The 25,121-nt window shown below is 48.1% G+C and overlaps 1 protein-coding gene across 2 annotated transcripts in view; it reads left to right on the forward strand.

Moving 5' to 3' along the window:
- Nucleotides 1-25,121, forward strand: part of NTRK3 (neurotrophic receptor tyrosine kinase 3) — a 749,187-nt gene that overhangs the window by 446,352 nt on the left and 277,714 nt on the right. For both annotated transcript variants that reach the window (XM_084817344.1, XM_084817345.1), the window contains exon 12: nt 3,982-4,170. In XM_084817344.1, coding sequence (XP_084673470.1) covers nt 3,982-4,170 — 189 coding nt within the window. The remainder of the gene's footprint in view (nt 1-3,981; nt 4,171-25,121) is intronic.

Below are 25,121 nucleotides of genomic sequence, written 5' to 3' on the forward strand. Positions count from 1 at the left end.
CCCTTTTTGATTCCACGTTTTAGCCTACGTAAATATTTATGTAGGCTAAAACAGCGAATCAAAAAAGAACGCAAATAACGCCCACTACGCATTTTTTTTAACCCAGACATGATAGGCTACGTAAGTCTTTACGTAGCCTATCACATCTATGTAAACAACAACAACAAACGTCCAGGCTGCAAATGGTGGTGGTGGCAGCCGGTCGGAAGACCAACAGCCTCTGCCGCAGAAGCCGCCGCTGTCGCCGCCGCTGTCGCCCGAATCATCTGCCCCAGGCCCAGGTATGTCTCGTCCTGGGGGGGGGATCCGCGGGGGGCAGGGGGGGCAGGCCATTCCCCCATGGATTTCGTGGGGTTGAATGCACTGGCATTCGGCCTCATCGAGATCCGTGGCGGAATTCTCTGACATCCCTAGTGCCCACCAGCCAGCCTGGCAGGACTGGGCCTTGCCAACAGCTGGAAAAGTGTTGGCCCAAGCTAGACATGATGCTGGGCAGGCACATGTTTCTTTTCATATAGTTGTGTAGTGGAACTAGGGCTCGCAGGCACCCTGAGTTGCTGGGAGCTGTAGGACTATATTCTGAATTGCACCAATAGATAGATAGATAGATAGATAGACAGACAGACAGACAGACAGACAGACAGACAGACAAATAAACACATGGACAAAATTTTCTGTTCCTCTGTGCTTCACAGTGGTCCTCACAGTAGCTGCACAGAACTGTATTTTCTAGGGAGGTCAGAGGAATCTGTTTGCGGGGTGGAGCTCAACTAGCTTTTGTGGACTTGACTCCCCAGACTTTCTTCCATTTTCTGCTAGCTGGCCTGACTCAGTATGCAAAGAGTCAGGCCAGTTAGTGGATTTTCCATCTTATTTTTCCATTTGTACAAATTGCAGACACAATTTGCATGCATTTGTGCAAATCATGCAAATTACAGCTGCAATGTGCGTAATTTGCACTAGTTTCAACCGGAATTTGTGCAAATGTCTATTTGAGCAAATTGCAGCCTTAACCTGGGGGGGGGGCATGCAAGTCTCCAGTGTTTGGGGGAAACCTGCAGTTTAGCTCATGAATGCAAGCTGAGTGGGGTGAGCAGGGGAGATCCATCGAACCCCCCTCCCCCCGCAAAGGGCCAGAATTCCAAATGACAGACATCCCTAGTATTTTCCTCACAAAATATATATTATTGTGAGTTTTCCTTGTTGTATTTTGGGGTGCCTTGGTGTTTAATGGGCAATTAAGACCCATTGGCTTTATGTAAGACCTGCTCCTCTTGGAAGTGATGATAACTGCTAGAATTGGTTTGTTGATATGGATTTATCAATATTTTTGGCCTCTCCTTGGGGGTGTGGAAATGGGAACTGTCACGATGAGTGCCTGCACTTCAAAATTTACCACTACACCACTGCAGACAAAGCAAGGGATTACATGGGTCTTAAATCAATTCATAAAAGGAGCACATGGGAGAGGGGTTCTGAACCTTATTTATTTATTTGTTCGTTTGTTTGTTTATTTATTCACAATATTTATATGCCACTCCACATCAAAGATTTTAGAACTGCAAACAACACAGATAAAAGAATAAAACACCATATTAAAACAATTAAAACATTTTAAAAGAAACACATTCTGAATTTAATAAACTGTGTCTGGTCACTCAAGGAAGGCATTTCAAAATAACAATATCTTCAGGAGGCACCAGAAGCAACACAATGTCAGCTCCTGCCTGACCTCCAAAGGCAGGGAGTTCCACAGGAAGGGGGCCACCACACTGAAGGTTTTTTCCCTGGTGGACTCCAGCCGGGCCATAGGTGCATGTGGAACCACCAGGAACAGGCCCTCTGATGGCCTCGGTGACCGGGCAGGTTGGTAAAGAAGAAGGTGCTCTCTCAGGTACCTTCCTCCAATGCCTCCTCTGTTCACAACTGGGAGTGGGAATGAGGCAGTCTGAGGCTGAAGTGGAGCTCAGGTAAACCCCAATGAGCACAAGCCTTGCTGATTCTCCCATCACTACTTGAAAACTAAAACTGTAATGGCAAGAATGCAGTGCATGTACATGCATGTAACATGACAATCAGGGGAGGCTGGTGGCTCCGGTTTTGACGCTGGATGCCATTTGTGTCTGCGGACTGGCAGCGGATGGCAGTGGAGTGAGCAGATGGACCTGAACCCGGCCGGCGGCAGGCAGGATCCAGCCAGCAGCAGGTAGGATTCGGCTGGCATGAACTTTGCGGGGTGGCGGAGGTGAGTGGTCCATTCCACCATGGACTCTGTGGGGGCAGATTCTTTAGAATCCAGCCTCATTCGAGTCCCTGGCAGAATTCTCCGCCATCTCTAAATACGACAATGGAACCAATTCGCTAGGGAGGTGGTGGGCTCTCCAACACTGGAGGAATTCAAGACAAGGCTGGACAGCTATCTGTCAGGTATGCTCTGACTTGGATTCCTGCACTGAGCAGGAGATTGGACTTGATGGTCTTCTAGGCCCCTTCCAGCCCTACTGTTCTATGATACTATGAAGCTGGACTGCCACCTGTCAGGGATGCTTTGACTTGGATTCCTGCATTGAGCAGGGGGTTGGACTCGATGGTCTTCTAGGCCCCTTCCAGCCCTACTCTTCTATGATTCTATGATTCTATGGAGCAGAGATGTCATTTTGGGTGTTAGTTACAGCCAGCCAGAAATCTAAATGAGCTATCCAAGGTGTTGAGCCCTTTCCCCAAAATGGGTCCAGCACCTTGGAGAGCTCCTGGCTGGTTGTAACTAAAACTCAAATTGGCATCGCTGTTCCAGTGTGGAGCAGAGATGTGTCCTCAGAGCCAGTGTGCTGTAGTGGCAAGAGTGTTGGACTAGGAGTCAGGAGATCTGGGTTCTAGTCCCCACTTGGCCATGGAAGCTCACTGGGTGACTTTGGGCCAGTCACAGATTCTCAGCCAACCTACCTCACAGGGTTGTTGTTGTGATGCTAAAATGTAGAGGAGGAGGATTATGTATGCCATTTTGGGTTCCTTAAGGAGGAAAACAGGCAGGATATAAATGTAATAACTAACTAACTAGATCAATCAATCCCAGAATGGAATCCATGCCCTGCCAAAACTGGAGCCACCACCCTCCCCTGATGGCAGCTTAGACTGAGGCAGCAGATGCTGGAGCTATGAGGGGAGGTGAATGGGAAAGGGCAGAAGCTTGGATAATTTCTTAAAGGAATCCAGAAACTGAAACAAATGCAGTTTGAGGCCAGGTACTGCCAAAGTGGATAACTCATTCAGTGACTCTGGTGTAGGGATATATGGATTTTCTTAAATCCGTTCTGTCTGTGTGTTGTGGATTGCCTGGTATCTTTCATCCTGTGATCTTCTCATTGACAGAATCAGATTTCTTTTCAGGATGTACGAGAAGTTGGTTCCTGTTTGCCGTTGTTCAAGGGCACACTTGTGCTAATGCATTTTCAAAAGTCCACCCAAAATATAAACAACTGGTCTGCAAGTCTGTGGAAAAAGCTGGTCTGCTGTGGAATCCACAGGCTGAATTCATAGGAATCCAAACTCATTTGAATCTGTTGTGGATTTCTCCAATGGCCCTACTCTGGTGTCTTTTCTCAGTTAACATAGTTTGCCAAAAGCTTGCCTAGAGGTTATACTTGTCAAGGAGATATATGTCCCTGTGGCAAGTGTCCTGCACCCTGTTCATATTGTTTAAAACAACTTGCTGTGCGAGTCACAGCCAATCACATTATGAATTTCCAATGCCAATGTCATGGATCATGGGTTGAAATAAAACATAACACATAAATAAAGGAAAGGTGTGATGTGCATTCCTGAGTCATGCAGTGAATTGTGGAAAATTCATAAACAGGACAAGTTTCCCCATAATGAGTATAATATCTAGACTGTGGCACCAAGTGGAAACATTCTTGATGTGGAAGGACAAAAAATGTATGTGGATCAAAGTCTTTTCATGACTTTATTTTTTTTTTCTAGGTCCTGTGGCTGTGATCAGTGGGGAAGAAGATTCTGCCAGCCCTCTTCATCATATCAATCATGGCATCACCACGCCTTCATCGTTGGATGCTGGCCCAGACACAGTGGTGATTGGCATGACCCGTATCCCCGTCATCGAGAACCCACAGTATTTCCGGCAGGGCCACAATTGCCACAAGCCAGACACATGTAAGTGTGTGTGTTTGTTTGTTTCTCTCTGTATGCCAAAATGAAGATAGGGAAGGTAAGAAAGCAAGCAAGCAGGAAAAAGTGAGAAGTTTGAAGAAGCATGAGGGTTGAGAGAGAGGTCTTGTATGGTCCAGAAACCAGAAGAGAAAACCGTGTCTGCCAAATCACAACATAAACATAAATCACAACAGGTTAGCCTTCTCTAACCTGGTGCCCTCCAGGTGTTTGGACTTCAACCCCCATCAGCCTCAGCCAGCTTTGCCAGTGGTTAGGGATCCTGGGAGTTCTTGTAGACTAAAACCCCTGAAAGGCACTAGGTTGGGGAAAGCTGATATAGATGCTTCAAAAGGTAACACATTATGTTCACCATCCAATAATCAGTTCCTTTGAATGTGGCAGTAACTTTCTAAAATCTCATCTGCCTTGGAGCAATTCCACAGAAGACCCCAGTGAGTGAATCCTGAGGGAAAAGTTGATAAAGGGGCTGCAAAGGTCTGTTCAAGGCAATGCGAGGCCTTCAGTTTTATTTAGGGGTGTGTGTGTGTGTGTGTGTATATATATATATATATATATATACACACACACACATACACATATACATACATACACACACACACACACATGACTTTCTGTCTTCCTGGGCTTCCCCATGGTTGTAGCACTAGGGCTGTCCTATTAAACAGTAAACACCACTCGGAGAGAGGGGACTACAACAATAGGCAATACATTTCCTCTGCTATGGTTGTGCCTGGAGATGCAAAAGCCAAGAAAGAAGTGAACCACTGGGGATAATGAAATTGATAACAAACATGTCTTCCCAAACTGGAAGATTACACTTCCTATTATTGTGTATAATTTAAATAGCATGGAAGACTTGGTTCTTGAAACTTAGGCCACATCAGCCAAGTGTTCTAATCTCAAAGACTGATGAAAGAAAGAACTAGGAGAGAGCATTAGACATCTGCAAGTATTCCAGAAACTGGAGCGTTCTTTATAGAACAATGCCTACATTTATACTTTCCACAAATAACCCTCAAATGGCTGTTTTTTTTAAAGGTTGGTCTTACGTCATGTAGCTAATCTGGACCAACGTATTTGTTGTTGGTGTACTTCTGCCCCCTAAACAGGACAAATGGGTATTATCCAGTTTACAAAACAGGAAGGCCTATGTTTTGACACACTTATGGAACCATCCCCCCACCCCCCGATTATTGAAACACTATCTCCAGTGGTTTGCTACTTGCCCCTTGATTCTGCCATGGGATAACTCCTTTTTATCCCTGTGAATGGTGAACTCCTTCCATCAAAACACAAAACATCACTGGGTGATAACTCACCCTTTCCAGTTCATCAGAAGCCCCTATAATCCACAGCAATTTAAAACCAGCTCATGTAGAGCAAGTTACTTCAGTCATTAGATCTATCCTTGGCTTTGCAGGTTTCCCAGAATGGCTCCAAACCAAACCATATGAAAGGTTCCACCTCCTCTTTCCTATCTGTCCCATGTGCTTTCTATTCATGTGCTTGCCATTGTCTGTGTTTCTTGCTTGAAGTCAGGACTGTGGAAAAATGGCTGTCGCGACTCGCCATACTTTTAGAGGCGGGAAGTCTCAGATATTCTAGGGGAGAGTCCTCTGCCAATAGATCCCTAATCCTGCATTTGCTGGTCAGTTAGGGCTCAAACGCGGGGCTTGGAAAATGATATTTGGAGTTGCTGGTTTTTAGAAATTCTGTTAAGCTAAGCCAGAAGTTCTCAGACTTTTTTAGTAGGTCTGAAAGCTATGCAGCACAATCCTGTGCATGTCTACTCAGATGTTCCATTGAATTTAATTACAGGTAAGTGTGTATAGGATTGCATACTTGGATGGTTTAATCAGCAAGTGTAATTATAATTAGGGCTGTGCCAAATATTTACCACTCCAGATTGTTCAGGTCAAAATTAGCAATTTCATTAGGATGAACTCCCTTCCACGTAGATTCACCCTTGTTCAATCTTCTTCTATGCCATTCTTTCCACTGGATGTTGATGCTCTGGTGCCATCCACCCCCTTTCCCCCTTCTTCCTCCTTTTTGAATTAATTACATGGGTCATCCCACCCAATCAGAGAACTCATTTTGAAAAGGGAAGACTTCACAGTGCTATATGGCCAATCATATTTGACTGTCCCATGACATTAGTGAAGACGAGGGACAGTAGTAAACCAAGGGAACATCTTCACAAAGAGCACTGGAAAAACTCAGAGAAAGGCAGAGAGGTTCCTGCCGCTCTCCCAGTACTGCTTGCAGTGTTTGTGAAAAATAGGGTGCAGTTTCAGTTCAGTCCTGATTATAATTGAGGGGCCAATTTTAATCAGTGGGGCTCCAATTTAATTCCGAAGCTCTTTTGGTTCTGCTTTGTTACTGTATTTGTATTGTTATTTTAATTGGAGGTTGGCTGTTTGTTTGTTTCGAATCTTGAAAGCCACTGTGAACACATTTTTAGAGGAAAGGCAGGGTAAACATGCTTCTAAAAGAATCGCACGCATGTGTGTATGCGTGTTTCCCTAAACATGTGCTAAATATTTTGTGCGAGTTATGCCATCTTGACTGCATAAGCGATGGCACTCACAACCTTGACTCACATCTTGACTGCATAAGCGATGGCACTCACAACCTGAACATGGAAATAGAGGGGACAATATACCAAAGACTCCTCCCCAGTCATCATTAGGAGAGGGACCCCTGAATTAAATCCTACATGTTACCAAAGGCAAACAATGTTGGGCCCTTAGAAAGGGGACTATTCAGGCCTTGCTTCAGTATGTTCACACCCAGTTACATACAATGCATTCTTTGCTTTCCCTCCCCAAAGGAGGACCCTACTCAGTGAAACTCTGTGACGATGTGCCAGAGTTCTCTGCTTTCTAGAGTAGAGCTAGTTCTTCTGGAGGCTCAATGGGGTGGGTCTTTCTTGGCAATATTTGCATAAAGAGTTCAAAGAGTTCTGCCAGCCATAGCACTCAATCTTGGTTTGAGATATACGTTTGTTGCACTTGTGGTCATGATCAGTCAGGTCCTGAACCAATTTCTCCAGTCCCAGCATTTTCCTCCAACTTGAATCAAGATCCAGGTCAAAGAAGAATGCCCCAAACCATCCCCTTTCTTGTGACGGCATTCGGAAATCGAGTGGCCATATGTCCTACTTCACTGAGGACAATATTTTATTTGAAGACATTCTCTTTTTGAAGGGATGTCCTGTGCAAGTCCAGTTTTATATGTTTTATTGTTGTACACCTCCTTGGAAGGGCTTCTGTCCTGAAAGGCAGCCGATAAATATTTTGAGTAAATAAATAAAATAAAGAAAAAAGATAAAGAAACTAGAAGAAAGGAGAACAGCAGGGGCCGTGAACTTGCCCATCAACTGTTAGCACCCCGACTACAGACTGAGCAGGCACACAGGTCCGAGCCTTCCCCACAATGGTGAGGTGTATTGTATCTCCACTTAAATGCCAGTAATTCTTTCTCAGTTTGCATATATACCTATACATTAGCATATGCAAATTTAATAGAAATCTGTGCTCTCTGTTGTTGTGATGCATTTCCTCTTTTTGGCAATGTGTAAGTGCTCATCCAAGTGGGAAACACCATGCCACTCCGGATTATTCAGAGTTTCCAAATTCGGAGTTGGGTTCAAGAAGTGGGGAGGGGAGAGCTGTTTTTCCAATCTTTCAGAATAATAGAATGGTTTACAGTTCCCAAACTGAAGTGCCTGCATGTGTTTCCCATTACTAGTGATATGAGCCTCTCTTTCAGGGGGAGTTTCATTGCAATTTAACTCTCTTTTCAGCCTGAACCAAACAAGAACTCAAGTGCACATTAAGGGCTTGTTCAAATGAAGCAGTGGCCATTGTGAAAGTCATCCCTTTCTCCCATGGTGGAATGTTTCCCTTGAAATGGCCTTGTACTTTACACATGCCATAGATGGGAAGAGAGGGAAGGGGAGTTCAGGCCCCTAATCTGGAGTGAGTGCATCAAACTGTGGCAACACTTCAATCACCAGAGCATTGGCCTGTGTCCACTTAATTGCACTCTCCCTTGGCTTTGATTATAGCATATTCTTTTTTGGTGGTGTTTGAAGTGAGGAGGTGGGGTGGTTCTGTCTGGGCAGTGAAGGAAACTAAGGAGAAACTGCAGCTAAAGCAGGTTTGCTCCCCCCGCCCTGGTCAAAATTCTCTCTTTCAATCTCAATCTCTTGCCTTCTATATTCCTAGAATGCACTTATAGAGTGTTTTCTGAACCATGATGGCTTGGTATTTTCTTTTACTGTCATCTGTGACATTTATAAAGCACACCAGCCACCTTGCTTATGTGAATGACATTGGTTGACTCAGTGGATAATTGTTTGCTGTGCACTTGGAAAGACTCCTCGGGCCAGTCTGAGGTAGGGACGTATGGATCCCCTTACCTCGCGTCCGCGAGGGGGGGGGTGATCCGTTCCTCCCCCTGGAATCCTCAATGGGGGGGTAGACAATCCATTCCTCCCTCCCGGAATCTGAGCTGGCCCACTCCATCCTGGCTCCTACATTGCTCTCCAGACACAAATGGCATCCGCTACACCATTTGCGTCCCTGTTTTTCCTAGCAATAGGCTACGTGTCTCTATGTAGATACTTACGTAGCCTATTGCGTGAAAAACCAGGGATGCAAATGGCATCCACTATGCCATTTGCGTCCTCGTTTTTTCATGTGATAGGCTACGTAAGTCTCTTCGTAAATAGAGACACGTAGCCTATCGCTAGGGAAAGCAGGGATGCAAATGGTGTAGCGGACACCATTTGCATCCGATCACTTACTTCTGGGTTCCGCACAGACGGCGGAATGGAACCAGCTGGGGGCGGATATTCAGTCCAGAGAGGCACAGGTAAGTGCATTCATTCTGCTGCAGACATCAAGGGGGTCTGAATTCACTGGAATTTGGCCTCATTGGAGTCCACGGTGGATTCTGCAGACAACCCTAGTCTGAGGTTTCTGGATTTGCCAGAAATCTGGTAAAATGCAGGTGTGTTGGACTGGGATAGTTCATGATGGTCAAGATCGAGGTGAAAAGAAAATAAATAAATGAATGATGAGCTGCAGTTCAAAGTTGGAACTTCAGTTGGAAGGTCCATGATACAACAACCTTTCTGAAACTAAGCAAGTCTGAGTCAGGTCAGCCTGGAATCATAGAATCATAGAATAGTAGGGTTGGAAGGGGCCTACAAGGCCATTGAGTCCAAACCCCTGCTCAGTGCAGGAATCCAGGTCAGAGCATCCCTGACAGATGGCTATCCAGCCTCGTCTTGAATGCCTACAGTATGGGAGAGCCCACCACCTCCCTAGGTAATTGGTTCCATTGGATGGAAGACTGTCAAGGAATCTGTGATACAACAACCTTCTTGAAACTGAGCAAGAGTCAGGTCAGCCTGGATGGAAGACTGTCAAGGAGTCCTGTATATGCCACCTTGTGGTCCATACAGTGGAGACTGGTGGCTCTGATTGTGGTGGGGCTGTGAACCCATTCCAGTTTTCAGCCAGAAGTAGCCTTTAGCGTAAGTCTAAAGGAACTCTCCAAGTTACTGAAACTATTTTGGAGATTGGATTCAGCACATTGGATAGCTCCTTTGGCGGTCTGGCTGGTTCTGCCTGAAATCTGGGATGGATTTAGAGCCCCACCAAAATTGAAGCCACCAGCCACCACTGGGTCCACTGGGACTGGCACTGGACATAGATATCTATGGCACATAGATATAATAAAACAAATGCAGGTTATGTGCACCTTGGCCGGAGAACTATGGCAGCTTACCTTGGCTTTTAAGGAGGAAAAGCTTAGACACCAAGGGTAGTGGAGTCAGACCATTGGCCCGCCTAGTGACCTAGCACAGCATTGTTGGTAGTGACTGGCATTGGCTTCCTGAATTTTAGGCAGGGATCTTTCCAAGCCCTCCCTGGAGAAGCCATGGACTGTTCCTGGGACCTTTTGCATGCAAAGTAGGTGCTCTACCCCTGAGCAACAGCCTCTCCTTTAGTTGTTCCTTCAGTTCTCATTATCTGTTTTGATGATGGATGACACACATTCCCAAAGACATACAGAATAAAATAACAGAGCAGTTGACTGCTGCCCACAGGGCGTGGCTGGTAGGGCTGTGCACCCCTTCGGCCCGAGGCCCAAAGCCTGAGGTGAGGCGAGCTGCTTCGGGTCACTTCGAGGAGAAGCGGAGGCAGCACAAAGCAACCTGGGGTGGGTCAGGGGCTCTCTGAAGTGCCTCGATGCATTTTGGAGTTTTGGCACCACCAGCCCAGCCACGCCGGCACCTCCAGGTCCTTCCCTGAGCCGCCCATCACCGCCGCCTCTGCCTCCATCTTTGCCACTGCCTCCACCACTGTTATTGCCATCACCACCTCTGTGGCTGCTGCCACTGCTGCCTGTGTGGCCACCTCCACTGCTGCGCCACTGCTATAGCCACTGCTGTCCTCACCACTGCCAGCTCCTGAGGCCTGGATGTGCGCTTGCTCTTATTCAGGGAGTGGCCATTTTGAAAATGGCAACTTCCTGGAAGTTCCTGGAAGTTGCCAACCCAGGCCTCAGGAGCTGGGGGCAGCGAGGACAGCGGTGGTCATAGTGGTGGAGGAGAAGGTAGTGGTGGTGATGGAGGAAGCGGCGATGGAGGAGGAGGAGGAGGCAGCAAGGTAAGGAACTGGGGGGTTGTGTGGAGGTGTCAGGCAGGGCGAAGTGGGATTCAGCCATTCGAATCCCACTTCTGGTTCGGGGCCAAGTCGGGTTGCCCTCTGCCCCGAATCAGCCCAAGCTAAGTCGGGCCTGCCTCTGAAGCCATGAAGTGGCTTCTGAGTCGGATCGGGGGGAGGGCAGTCCCTGCACAGCCCTAGTGGCTGGAAGTCAAGACCAGGAAACTTCTTTCAGTAGTGTAACTTCGTGGTGAAAGATTTTCCCACCTCCTCTTGATTTTATCTTCTTCATTCCACCATAATTGTGACCTGGATTGATTATTGTAAACTGTTCTCTCTCTCTCTCCCTCTCCCTCTCTCTCATTCTCTCCCTCATTCTCTCCCTTCCTCCCTCCCTCTCTTTCTCTCTCTCACACACACACCCTTCATTTGATGGATCTCTCTCTCTCTCTCTCTCTCTCTCTCTCACACACACACACTTCATTTGATATCTCTCTCTCACTCACACACATACACGCACACCCTTCATTTGATCTCTCTCTCTCTCTCTCTCTCACACACACACACACACACACACACACTCTTCATTTGACCTCTCTCTCTCTCTCTCTCTCTCTCACACACACCCTTCATTTGATGGATCTCTCTCTCTCTCTCTCTCTCACACACACACACACACACACACACTTCATTTGATATCTCTCTCTCACACACACACGCACACCCTTCATTTGATCTCTCTCTCTCTCTTTCTCTCTCTCTCTCTCTCACACACACACACACACCCTTCATTTGATGCTTTGAATGACAGACAACTTTGTTAACATTTTCATCAACTTAAATCCAAACGTGTCCTCCTTCTTCTTCTTCTTCTTCTTCTTCTTCTTCTTCTTCTTCTTCTTCTTCTTCTTTTTCTTCTTCTTCTTCTTCTCCTTCTTCCTGGAGGCATTGCAGAGACTTAATAACATACCCACAACACCCAACTGGAAAAGAGGGTGGATGCTTCTGAGATGTGTGGCCCTCTCTAGGGATGGGGGAGAATTTCTCCCCGAAACTTTGGGGGGCCGAGTGCCAACGCATTCGGTCCTCCGAAGGTTGTTCGGGGAGAAATTCTCCGCCCCCCTGCCCCCCCCGGGATGGGACTTACCTTTCACAAATGTCCCTCCCGGCGGCGGGTCCCGGCGGTGGTTCGGCAGGTCTTTGTCAGGGGCGGGGGCGGCAGCCGGTCTTTCGACCGGCTGCCGCTGCCACCATTACAAGAAAAGTAAAAAAAACAAAAACGCCCCTGTGATAGGCTACGTAACGATTAACGTAGCCTATCACGGCTAGATTTGCAAAGTCAGCCGTGATAGGCTACGTAAATCGTCACGTAGCCTATCACGGGTGACTTTAAAAAAAAAAAGCGCGTACAGCTAATGGCGGCCCCCATAGGGAGCCGCCATTCGTGTTCCTTATTTGGTCCCTGTAGTCTACGTAAAGATTTACGTAGACTACGGCGAAAATAAGGACAACGCAAATAGCGTTTCCCTTATTTTCGCCGTAGTCTATGTAAATCTTTACGTAGACTACAGGGACCAAATAAGGAACGCGAATGGCGGCTCCCTATGGGGGCTGCCATTTGCATACGCGCTTTTTTTTTTTTCAGAGTCACCCGTGATAGGCTACGTGACGATTAACGTAGCCTATCACGGCTGACTTTGCAGATCTAGCCGTGATAGGCTACGTTAATCGTTACGTAGCCTATCACTGGGGCGTTTTTTTTTCTTTTGAATTTCGCGGCCGGGGAGACGGGGCGCTTCTCCCCAGCCTGAATTTCGGCCGGGCGAGGAGGGAAGCCTCCCCCCCCCCGGCCTGAACTTCGGGGGGAGCAGCAAAGTGCCTCCCCCCCACCTCGAAGCAAGCTGCGAGACCAGGTAAGTGACTTTCGTGCATCCCTAGCCCTGTCCTCACCATGTTTACTTGGAATTAAGTCTCATCGACATCGTTCCAAGTTCAATATGCTTAGGATTGCTACCAAAGGGCCAATCTGTGAAAGAGGTGTCTTGGGTGTGGGTGACTGACTCCTGCCTATGCAGGCCAGGGGGCGGGCTCGCTTGCGTCCTTCTGCACACACTCTGTTGGTTAACTGACACTTCTGCTGCACGTCATGCAAACGGTGAATGATCCTCAGGGATGGCATAAAATGCAGGGATAATCACACACCTGTTAAGGGCCCACACTTCAGCAGGAACCCACTGAGAAGAGCCCACTGGACCTGTTCCTCCTCTTCATCATTGCACAACCTGCTTGGTCACCTGCCTCTCTCTCTCTCTCTCTCTCTCTCTCTCTCTCACACACACACACACACACACATTGGCCCAGACAATGGTGGGGGAGATAAGGAGGAGCAGTAGGGTGCCGCCGTCTGTTGTCTCCCTGGCTCTCTCCCTGTCAAGCAAGCAAGCAAGCAAGCAAGCAGTAGCGATGAGGAGAAAGAGATGAGGAGCAGGTAGCAGCTGGTGACCATGGCGGTGAGAAGGTAGTCTCACCAGGGGAGGGGGACAGTAAGGGGACATTCCCAGTGGCCCCCCAAAACCTGGATCTGGCACCGACCGACCTAGCAGCTATGTCCCTGCAGCTAACTGCGTCTCTCCAGGGTCTTGGGCAGGAGTCCTCCCAGCTCATCCGTCTGAAAACATTTTCGGTGGGAGGTGCCAAGAATTTAACCAAGGATCATGTAAATCATGCCAAACATGTGCTCTGCTTCATCCGTTTGTTACAGCTCTTCCCCCGAGGGTGGGTTGTTGTTTTTTTTGAGGTTGTTGTTGTGGTGGTTTTGCATTTTACAGTGCAAACATGTATAATATGTTTCCCAGGAGAATGATTCTGCTTGCAAACAAGGTGTGGGTTCCCTGTTCACCTTGTTTCTTCGCAAAAGTTGTAGTTAGTTTTTTTTGCTGCCGATCCTGCATCAAATTCAGCGGCCATTTTGGCAGCTTTGGCAATTTCAGGTGGGGCCAGGTGCAGCTCCCAGTGGGTCTTGGGGGGGGCAATGCTCCCCCAGGCCCCCAGAATTTGCCTATCCCTGATGTATATAAACCCTGCATGAGGGCTCAAGCCTGTTAAAAGTGAGCTGGCGTTCTGACGATCTATGCCTTGACAACAACACTGCACAACTTGGACTTGTAGCATTTACAGAGCAGACCAGCAGGAATTTACTCAAAAGTAAGTCCCATTAATTTCAGTGGGACCCAGGGTGCAATCCTATGCATGTTTAGACAGAAAAAAAAGTCCTACAACTCCTAACATGCCCCAGCCAGCCAGGGAAGGAGTTGTGGGACTTTTTTCTGTCTAAACATGCATAAGATTGCACCCTTCTTTGCTTGGAATTGGGCTTCCTAAGGACAAGACAGAAGTGGGATCATAAGGCACAACCCACTTAACAACTAGGGATGTACGAAAGTCACTTACCTTTCGCGGATTATGTTGATGGTGGTGTGGGGGAGGCGTTCCGTCCCTCCCCCCGGAATCCTCACCGAGAGGGAGGCGATCCGTTCCTCCCCCCCCCGGAATCCTCCGCGGCCGGCTGTGCTCCGCAGCAGCTCCGCAGAGCAGCCGGCCAGGCCCAGCCAGGCCAGAGCTATCCGCAGCCGGATTTCCGGCCGTGGAGGGCTCTGGGGGGGGAAAAAAAACGTGTACGCAAATGGCGGCAGCTACAGCCACCGCCATTTGCGTTCCTTATTTTTGGCCATCTGAATCTACGTAAATATTTACGTAGACTATGACGGCGAAAATAAAGGGGAACGCAAATAGCGTAGCGGGCGCTATTTGAGTCCCTTTTTGATTCACTGTTTTAGCCTACGTAAATCTTAGTCTACATAAATATTTATGTAGACTAAGATGGGCATAAGGAACACAAATGGTGGTGGCTGTAGCCGCCACCATTTGCATATGCAGTTTTGTTTTGTTTTTTTAAACCCACCCAGCCATGATAGGCTACGTAAAGATTTACGTAGCCTATTACGTCTTTTTTTTTTTTTTTTAAGAAGACTGTAAATGGTGGTGGTGGCAGCCAGTCGGAAGACCAGCCGCCGCCGCCGCCGCCCAGAAGATCTGCCCCAGGTGAGTCTCATCTTGGGGGGGATCCGCGGGGTGGCGGGGGGTGGCAGGTCGTTCCGCCACGGAGTTCGGGGGGCCGAATGCACTGGCATTCAGCCTCACCGAGATCCATGGCGGAATTCTCTGACATCCCTATTAACAACTCCTTTGAACTTGCAGTTTTCAGCACCAACAGAAACGTATTTCAAGGCAAACTCTTTTCTCTCTCTTCCACTCTGCCAGCCAACTCATTGTCCCATCTATTTTTCTGTTACATTCTGGATCACCATCCATACAATCTCTCTCACACACATACACACATATTACATGCCTCTCTCTCTCTGTGTGTCACCCCCCCCACACACACATACACACACCATGTATCCATCAGGCATGAATCATGGATATTCCCTTTATGTAATGCTATGGTGCGACCACATTTAGATTACTGTGTACAGTTCTGGTCACTGCACTTAAACAGGATATTGTGGAGTTGGAGAAAGTGCATAAAAGGGCAACTAAAATGATCACAGGGCTGGAGCAACTCTCCTGTGTGGGAAGGTTACACCAGTTGGGATTGTTTTGCTTGGAGAAAAGGAGGGACAGGGGTGAGAGGTGTACAAAATGATGCATGGTGTGGAGAAGGTGGATAGAGAGACATTTGTCTCCCTCTCTCATGATACTAGAACCCAGTGGGGTCATCCTATGAAACTGATTAGTGGGAGATTCTGGACAGAGAAAAGGAAGGACTTTTTCGCACAGTACATAATTGAACTATGGAATTCACTTCCACAGGATGTAGTGATGGCTGCCAATTTGGATGGCTCCAAAAGAGGGGTAGACAAATTCATGGAGAAGGTGATCAGTGTCTCCCAGTCACGATAGGTATAAATATGCTACCTTCAGTATTGGAGGTGGTATGCCTCTGTATACTAGTTGATGGGGAACATGGGTGGGAGGGTGCTGCTGCACTTATGTCCTGCTTGTGGGATTCGCACAGGTTGGCCATTGTGTGAACAGAATGCTGGACTAGATGGACCCTTGGTCTGATCCAGCAAGTCTCATCTTATGCTCTGATGTTCATATACAAACATTCCTCTTCCTCATGGCAAGGACAAAAAAAGCATTCTTTTTCATGATCCCTCCAAAATCCTCCCCAAAACCCTTTCTTTCTCCCTCTCTTTTACACAACATCCAGCCCCCAACCTCATTTCTCCCAGCTGGATCCCCAAGCCCCCACTGGTTTCCTGATGCTGTCCCTCCCTGCTCTGGCTTCCTTGACACCCCAATTGGCACCTTCCTACCCCCCTCCCCACCATTCTCCATTGCTTCTCACAGCCCTCTTTAACCAACAGGAGCCCCCCTTTCTTTCACCCCCACCCCTTTTTTCCCCATGGCTAGCTGTGCTACAGAGGAAACCGATGTCAGGATTGGTTCTGAGAGTATGGAGATAGTTAGCAGTTCAGACTCAGAATGTGAACAGCCAGAACCGGGGGAGGCATCTTCCTGAGCGAGTTCAGATAGGTGTGCTTCTCAGGACACTAACACACACAGGACACTAACACCTGAAGCCCCCCCCCCTGTTCCCTCCTCCATGAGAACCCAGGAGGAGGAGGAGGAGGAGGAGGAGGGGGAGGGTGCAAGATGTAACCTCAGGGATGCTAGCCTTGCTGCAGCACAGAGCAAAGAGGGAAAAGTTAGAAGCGGAGCTCAGACCTTCGATCCAGTTGGCGATGCATGAGGGTCCATGTAGGGGAGCATCACTGAAGGGAGGGGCATCCCTCCCTAAATTATTCTAGCCAGCAAGTCCTTGTTTCAAACTGCTGGCAACATTGTAGCTCCCATTTGGATCCCCTGTAGCTAGGGATGTTGGAGAATTCTGTCACGGATTCCAGTGAGGCAGGATTCTAAAGAAACCACACACACCCCGGAATCCATGGCAGAACGGCCTTGCCCCCCTGCCACCCCCTGCAATCCCCCCCTTGAACAGACCTACCTGGCGGTGGATGCGGCGGCAGATGCAGCGGCGGATGCAGCAGCGGATGCAGCGGCGGCTCCAGGTCATCTTCTGGGCTGCTGCAGCCGTAAATAGTGGCCATCATGGCAGCTGCCATTTGCATCCCTGTCTTTTGCCATGATAGGCTACATAGCCTAACACAGCAAAAGCCAGGGACACAAATGGCATAGCAGCCGCCATTTGCATCCCTGCTTTAGCCGTGATAGGCTATGTAAATATCTACGTAGCCTATCACGGCCTAGCGTAGAGACACAAATGGAATCCCCTATGCAGGACGCCATTTGCATCTGCAGCAGCCCGGCAGTGGATGGGGCCCCTGCTGTGGATTGGCCCAGCCGGCGGCTCCACTGACTGACTGCAGAGCAGAGCCGGCCAGGCAGGATTCGGGGGGAAAGGGAGGAACAGATCTCCTCCTCCCACATCGAAGATTCTGGGGGGAGGACCGGATCACCTCCCCCGCCCACGGAACCCAGCAGAGCCAGGTAAGTGGGGTTTTGTACACTCCTACCTGTAGCCATTTGTGCTTGTATGAAGCAGCTGTATTCCTTTGTAGCATGAGAGTCTTTGAGGATTTGCTTCTGTAATGAACTTGATTAGTAGTGGATTAAAGGCATGAGACTGAAGCTTCTCTTCTTGTGTGCATGAGGAAGGAGGGGCCAAGGGAAAGTGACAACCATTCGCCTGCAGTCACCCACCATTTTACTTTCCTAAGAATGTCCAAGAGCTCCATGAGTGCCCAGAGGCTTTCATGGGAGAAGAATATGGCAGTTGCTGGAGACCCTCACTTTGGTTTGAAGTGATCCAACTGCCAGTAAGTCTGTGCTTGCACATGTGTTTAGGCGTTAGGGTTAGGGCCACTCAGCGGGGCCTAAGAAAGGTGTCTGTAGTAGGGATGTACAAAATTGGCCTTACCTGGCTCCGCCGGGTTCCACTGGGCGGGGGAGGCACTCCGTCCCTCCCCCCGGAATCCTTCCTGGGGGGGGGAGGCACTCCGCACCTCCCCCTTGGAATCCTGTCCAGCCGGCTCCACTCCGTAGGGATTCCGCAGAGCCGCTGGCCGGCTCCGCCAGCAGCAGGACATCCGGCCGCTGACTAGCAGGGATGCAAATGGTGGCGGATGTAGCCGCCGCAGTTTGTGTCCCTGTAGTCAGCCGTGATAGGCTACGTAAATCTTTACATAGCCTATCACGTCTGACTTAAAAAAACACACACACGCGCGTATGCAAATGGTGGCGGCTATGGCCGTCGTCATTTGCGTTCTTTATTTTGGCCCGTCTTAGTCTACGTAAATATTCACGTAGACTAAGACGGCGAAAATAAGGGGAACGCAAATAGCGTCTGCTACGCTATTTGCGTTCCCCCTCATTTTCGCCGTCTTAGTCTACATAAATATTTACGTAGACTAAGACGGGCCAAAATAAGGAACGCAAATGGTGGTGGCCGTAGCCGCCGCCATTTGCGTACACGCGTTTGTTTGTTTTTTAAAGTCAGATGTGATAGGCTTAGGGGTGGACGAAAGTCCCTTACCTTTCGCCGAAGCTTGTTCGCGGTGGGGGGGAGGCGCTTTGCTGCTCCCCCCCCGAAGTTCAGGCCGGGGGGGGAGGATTCCCGCCTCGCCCCGGCCGAAATTCAGGCCGGGGGGAGGCTTCCCGCCTCGCCCCAGCCAAAATTCAGGCCAGGGAGGAGGCTTCCCGCCTTGCCCGGCCGCGAACTCGAAAGTTTTTTTTTTTTTTTTTTAAACCGCCCCCGTGATAGGCTACGTGACGATTAACGTAGCCTATCATGGCTAGATCTGCAAAGTCAGCCGTGATAGGCTACGTTAATCGTCACGTAGCCTATCACGGGTGACTTTAAAAAAACAAAACAAAACAGCGTACGCTAATGGCGGCCCCCATAGGGAGCCGCCATTCACGTTCCTTATTTGGTCGCTGTAGTCTACGTAAATCTTTACGTAGACTACAGCGACCAAATAAGGAACAGGAATGGCGGCTCCCTATGGGGGCCGCCATTATCCGTACGCGCTTTTTTCTTTTTTAAAGCATCCGTGATAGGCTACGTGACGATTTACGTAGCCTATCACGGCTGACTTTGCAAATCTAGCCATGATAGGTTACGTTAATCGTCACGTAGCCTATCACGGGGGCATTTTTTTTTTCTTTTCTTGGAATGGCGGCAGCGGCAGCCGGTCGAAAGACCAGCTGCTGCTCCTGCCCCGCACGAACAGCCACCGAACCGCCGGCCGGACCCGCCGCCGGGAGGGACATTCGGCGAAGGTAAGTCCCGTCCCGGGGGGGGGGGTGCGGGGTGCAGGGGGGGTGCGGAGGATTTCTCCCCTTAACTTGTTCAGGGGCCAAACACGTTGGTGCTCGGCCCCCCGAAGTTTCGGGGAGAAATTCTCTGCCATCCCTAGATAGGCTACGTAAAGATTTACGTAGCCTATCACGTCTTTTATTTTTTTTTTTAACACTGGAAATGGCGGTGGTGGCAGCCAGTCGCTGGAGGCAGCCACCGCTGGAGCCGCCGCCGCCCAGAAGATCCGCCCCAGGTAAGCCTCATCCCAGGGGGGATCCGCGGGGGGGTGGGGGGGCAGGCCGTTCCACCATGGGTTTCGGGGGGCTGAATGCACTGGCATTTGGCCTCACCGAGATCTGTGATGAAATTCTCTGCCATCCCTAGTCTGCAGTGTGCACCAATACGAAGGCCCACTGAAGACGCCAGCAATATTCAAGTGGGCAATGGCGGGAGGGGGAGAGTGTCTGAGAACTGCTGCTTTTTCTTGGTGGCTGGCTTTGTCATGCATGGTTTTATGTGGTACTGTAGCTTTATATTGTTGCAAGCTGCTCTGAGAGCTGGATGAGTGCTGGAAGGGTGGGATACACATTTCTCTAGAAATAAAAGAAATACAATCCATTTGTGTAGCCTACACGGCAGATCCCTCTGTGGGTGAAGGACATGCTGACACAGGTTACAGAGCTGAAGTGAGGAGAGAGAGAACTCTATATGCTTAATGCACTATTAATAGTACATCGGCGTGATATAGATTTCTGTCACCTTCTATACTAACAAACATCGCTTATCACTTTGTGGGAAAGGGGAGGGGGAAATGACGGATGTGTATTCCAACCTGCTTAGTTCACTGTAATGGAATGGCTGATGGAAGGCGGAAAGTGGCTTCCTGCTGCCTCCTTAGGTGGGCCACATCTAGGGATATACGAAAGTCACCTTTTCGCAGGGGTGATTCGCGGTGGGGGGGAGGTGCTCCACACCTCCCCCCAAAATCCTAACCCGGCTGGTTCTGCTCTGCAGCAACTCTGCAGAGCTGCTGGCCAGGTGCATTCGCAGGCGTCTGGAGCCTGCAGATGCAAATGGCGGCTACAGCGGCCGCCATTTGCGTTCATGTTTTTGGCTGTGATAGGCTACTAGGGATGGGGGAGAATTTCTCCCCGAAACTTCAGGGGGCCGAGTGCCAACGTGTTCGGCCCCCCGAAGTAGTTTCGGGGAGAAATTCTCCGCACCCCCCCACCCCCCACTCCCCACCCCGGGACGGGACTTACCTTTCCCGAATGTCCCTCCTGGCGGCGGGTCCCGGCGGTGGTTTGTCAGGTCTTCGACAGGGGCAGAGGCAGCAGCCGGTCTTTCGACCGGCTGCCACCGCCGCCATTCCAATAAAAGTAAAAACAAAACAAAAACACCCCCGTGATAGGCTACGTGACGATTAACGTAGCCTATCACGGCTAGATTTGCAAAGTCAGCCATGATAGGCTACATAAATCGTCAGGTAGCCTATCACGGGTGACTTAAAAAAAAAAAGTGTGTACGGCTAATGGCGGCCCCCATAGGGAGCCGCCATTCACGTTCCTTATTTGGTCGCTGTAGTCTACGTAAAGATTACGTAGACTACGGCGAAAATAAGGGCAACGCTATTTGCGTTGCCCTTATTTTCGCCGTAGTCTACGTAAAGATTTATGTAGACTACAGCAACCAAATAAGGAAAGCGAATGGCGGCTCCCTATGGGGGCCGCCATTTGCGTACGCGCTTTTTTTTTTTAAGTCACCCGTGATAGGCTACGTTATGATTAATGTAGCCTATCATGGCTGACTTTGCAGATCTAACCGTGATAGGCTACGTTAATCGTCACGTAGCCTATCACAGGGGCATTTTTTTAAAAACTTTTTATTTCGCGGCCGGGCGAGGCGAGGCGCCTCCTCCCCAGCCTGAATTTTGGCCGGGCGAGGCGGGAAGCCTCCCCCCCCGGCCTGAATTTCGGGGGAAGCAGCGAAGTGCCTCCCCCCCACTGCGAAGCAAGCTGCGAGACCAGGTAAGTGGCTTTCGTGCTCCCCTATAGGCTACGTAAATATTTACATAGCCTATCACAGCAAAAAAACAGGAACACAAATGACGGCAGCTATGGCAGCTGCCATTTGCGTTCCCTTTTTTTGCCGTGACAGGCTATGTAAATATTTACATAGGCTATCACGGCAAAAAAAAAGGGAATGTAAATGGCGGCCGCCATGCCATTTGCACCCCTGTTTTTTTACCGAGATAGGCTATGTAAATATTTACATAGCCTATCACAGCAAAAAAAACAGGAACGCAAATGGCGGCGGCTACGGCAGCTGCCATTTGCGTCCCCCTTTTTTTGCCATGACAGGCTACATAAATATTTACATAGCCTATCACAGCAAAAAAACAGGAACGCAAATGGCGGCGGCTATGGCAGCCGCCATTTGCATTCCCTTTTTTTGCCGTGACAGGCTACGTAAATACTTACATAGCCTATCACGGCCTCTGCAGGGACGCAAATGGAGTCCCTGCGTTAGCCGTGATAGGCTACGTAAGTATTTACATAGCCTATCACAGCCTAAATGGGGAAGCGAACGGCACCAAGTAAGTGCTCCGTTTTGCGCGCCTTTCGCGGGGTGGTGGGGCGGGGGGCTTCGTTCCGCCACAAATTTCGGGGGGCCGAATGCACTGGCATTCGGCTTCACTGAGATCCGTGGCGGAATTCTCTGACATCCCTAGCCACATCTTACGTGCAAACAATATTGCCTCTATTCCTGGCTAATGAAAGTTTTGCAAGGGGGACCAATGAAATTTTGTATCTTTCTGAAGATGCTGTTTGCCTTTGTGTTAGATTGGTGTTCCAATTAACAACTTTGGTCAAATGCTGAATGCAAATCACGGCTGTAGAATTCTGTGAGGATGTGTGTTTTTGGGTGTGCCTGGGCATATTTGCTAAGGAAGTATCCAGATCATTTTAAATTTGCAAGTTGGGTTCCCAGGAGCAGCAACAACAACAACAACATTAATTGCTGCTTTTAAACTGAATTACCCTAGAGTAATTTATTGGGAGTTATACCAGATCCCTTTATACCAGAGGTTCTCAAATGGTGGCAGATGGACTACAGCTGGTTGATTGATTCAGCAGAAACACTGCACAACTATTGAAAATACCTGTACTTGGCCCTGTAGTTTATATTTTTCTTCCTCATGATGGAGATTTAGGCTGTTTTGGTCAGGGCTAGACAGGCTAACAAATCCTTGGCCTAGGGCCTGTGGTTTTCATAACAAGGTGCTGGTGCAAGAAGGGATTTCCATCACTTGTTGTAGGGTTGTCTGACTGTTGCAGGGAAATCTGGCCCTTTGGGGGCCTGATGGATCCCTGCAATGGATTCAGCTTGGCTTGCATTTGCGAGCCAAGCCGTGTGATAGTTTCCAAAACCTGGGATTGTTGCTATGGGGTTTTTGCACAAAATTGCTGGCTCATCTGCACAAAATGGTGGCCATAAATTAGACCATTTGTTGCCTTGTTTTTATGCAAATTGCATTGTTTACGGTCAACATTTTGCACAAACCATGATTTGTGCAGTGTCCACCCCAATCCAGCTCACAGATGATTGAGCCAGAGGCTGGGGGGCAGGGGGGCAAAAACTCTCTGAGCTCCACCCCAAATGAATTCCTCTGATATCCCTAACTTGTTGTTCTCAAGTTGAAATGCACAAGCAGGATGAATGTTGAACCTGACCTGCAGCTAAAGCTGACGGTGACGAAGATTACACCCAACTTCACAGAACTTTGCTCACAGAAAAACAAAACAAAAACAAACAAACAGGCACATCCATCAAGTTAGAAAGGAAAAGACTACAGTTATTAAAACGCCAGGTATGATTCAAAGGACTCTTTAAAAAAATGTGTTTTTTTTAAATTTATTTTAGTAGATTTCTAATCTACCTGATAACTACAGTTCTCTGAGCAGACCAGAACCAGTTAAAAAACAAACAAACAAAACTAAAAGGCCATTTTAAAACACAGGTAGACATATAAAATATAATACATTTTTAACGCAATAAAATAAAATGGAATGTAAAGGCATGAACAGCACATGAATTGATAAAACAGCCATAATAACCTAGAACTGGGAAAAAAGAAAGGTCTTTTTTGTTCATGGAGAGAGCAATCCTATGGCCCGTAGACAGAGTCTTGGGGCCATAACGTATCTTGGATTCCTGGATCTGAGGTTGGAGATGGTGTTCTAATCTCTGACCCAAGAATCCGAGCTCCCCATCCCCTCCCCCTCCTTCCCTCTCACTGCCAGCATGGAGAGAAGCGACCTTGGAGAGGAGGTAAAGGGGGTGTTCCTGTGGCCAGGGAGGGGATGGGACTGCAGAGGCCAGCTTATGCCATATCCTAAGGCCTCCCCAGCCTCCTCCCCTCCCACTTCGAGTCACATCAGTTAGATGGACGTAAAAGCCCATTTATCTGAAATGCAGAGCCGGAGGTGTGGTGGAGGCGAGGATTTTCTCCATCACGCCTCCCAGTCTGCACTGCATACTTGTAAGCCTCTGAGTTCAGAGGCTTATGAGTATCAAGAGTGGATCCCATAGGACTGTGCCCTAAGTGACCCATGACCCCAGCTAGGGATACTGGAGAAATTCGAGATGGACTAAAATGAGTTCAGATTTCTAACAATCCAACCTTTGGAATCCCCTGCAGACCTGTGAGATCCATGGACTTTTGGATCCTTAAAAAAAACCTAAAAACATTTTCCTGAAATTTACGCTAATGTATTTGTAGAAAAATGCGCAAGTTTCTGCTGAAACTGACTGGTACATAGATTCAGGGAAAAGTTGAATGGAATGGGGAACAATAGGCTAAATGTTAAGTACTAATGCAAATTATGTAAATTGTTGCAAACCCTCTTATAGAATTATTTGCGTATTTTTCTGCATAACAACAACAACAACAAAGTGAATCCATCTGTGAGTGGATGCCAGAATGAATGGCACTACACAATCCATAATACACACACAGGACAGATTTCACAAAATCTGGACATCCATAACCCCAACAATATTTAAGTGGGTTATGGAGGAAACATATTTGAGAACTGCTGCTGTATATAATCTCCCACAAACATAGGAAGCTGCTTTATGCAACTCTATATCTGTCTGTCTGTCTGTCTGTCTATCTATCATCTGTCTGTCTGTCTGTCTGTCTGTCTGTCTGTCTATCATCTGTCTCTCTGTCTATCGATCTATCAATCTATCATCACCTATCATGTTTCTAAAGAATATGCATTTGTATTTAATCATGCACTGCAATGCACTTATGCATGTTTACTCTGAAATAGGTTCCACCATGTTCAATGGGACCTACTCCTCAGTAAATGTGTTTTGGAATTGTAGCCACAAAGTCATACATGAAAATTGTATGATACATTAGTTGAATTTGTTTTTAGTGGCCTTTGATGAAGAGTTGCTATACTCAAAATGTGTTAATCACAGCAATAGAAAATTGGAGTGCTTTTGTAAATAAATCATATTGTTCCCTTTAGTACTTGTTGAGGTTGAGCTCTTTTATTTTTCTGAATCCTGGGAATCCTCAGAAAATTGTCAAGGGTCCTTCAGTGAGAAGGTCGATCATAGGGACTAGCATCCCTGTAAGGTAGTTTGCCTACCACTACTGATCTTCCTCTCCAGTGCTCAGCTACAAGGGAGGTCTGGTCTGGCTGTGTTCTAGAGTTAGGGATGGATGACTTAGTCTATATTCTGTCTATGCCTGTTTCATATGTATCCCAGCATATATTATTATGATTATGATGATATTTATTTATACCCCACCTTTTTCCCAGTACTGGGACACAAGGCAGCTTACA

This window comes from Heloderma suspectum, chromosome 11 (assembly GCF_057233095.1).
Source record: "Heloderma suspectum isolate Gila_16-S chromosome 11, 16-S_ref, whole genome shotgun sequence".
Lineage (NCBI taxonomy): Eukaryota > Metazoa > Chordata > Lepidosauria > Squamata > Helodermatidae > Heloderma > Heloderma suspectum.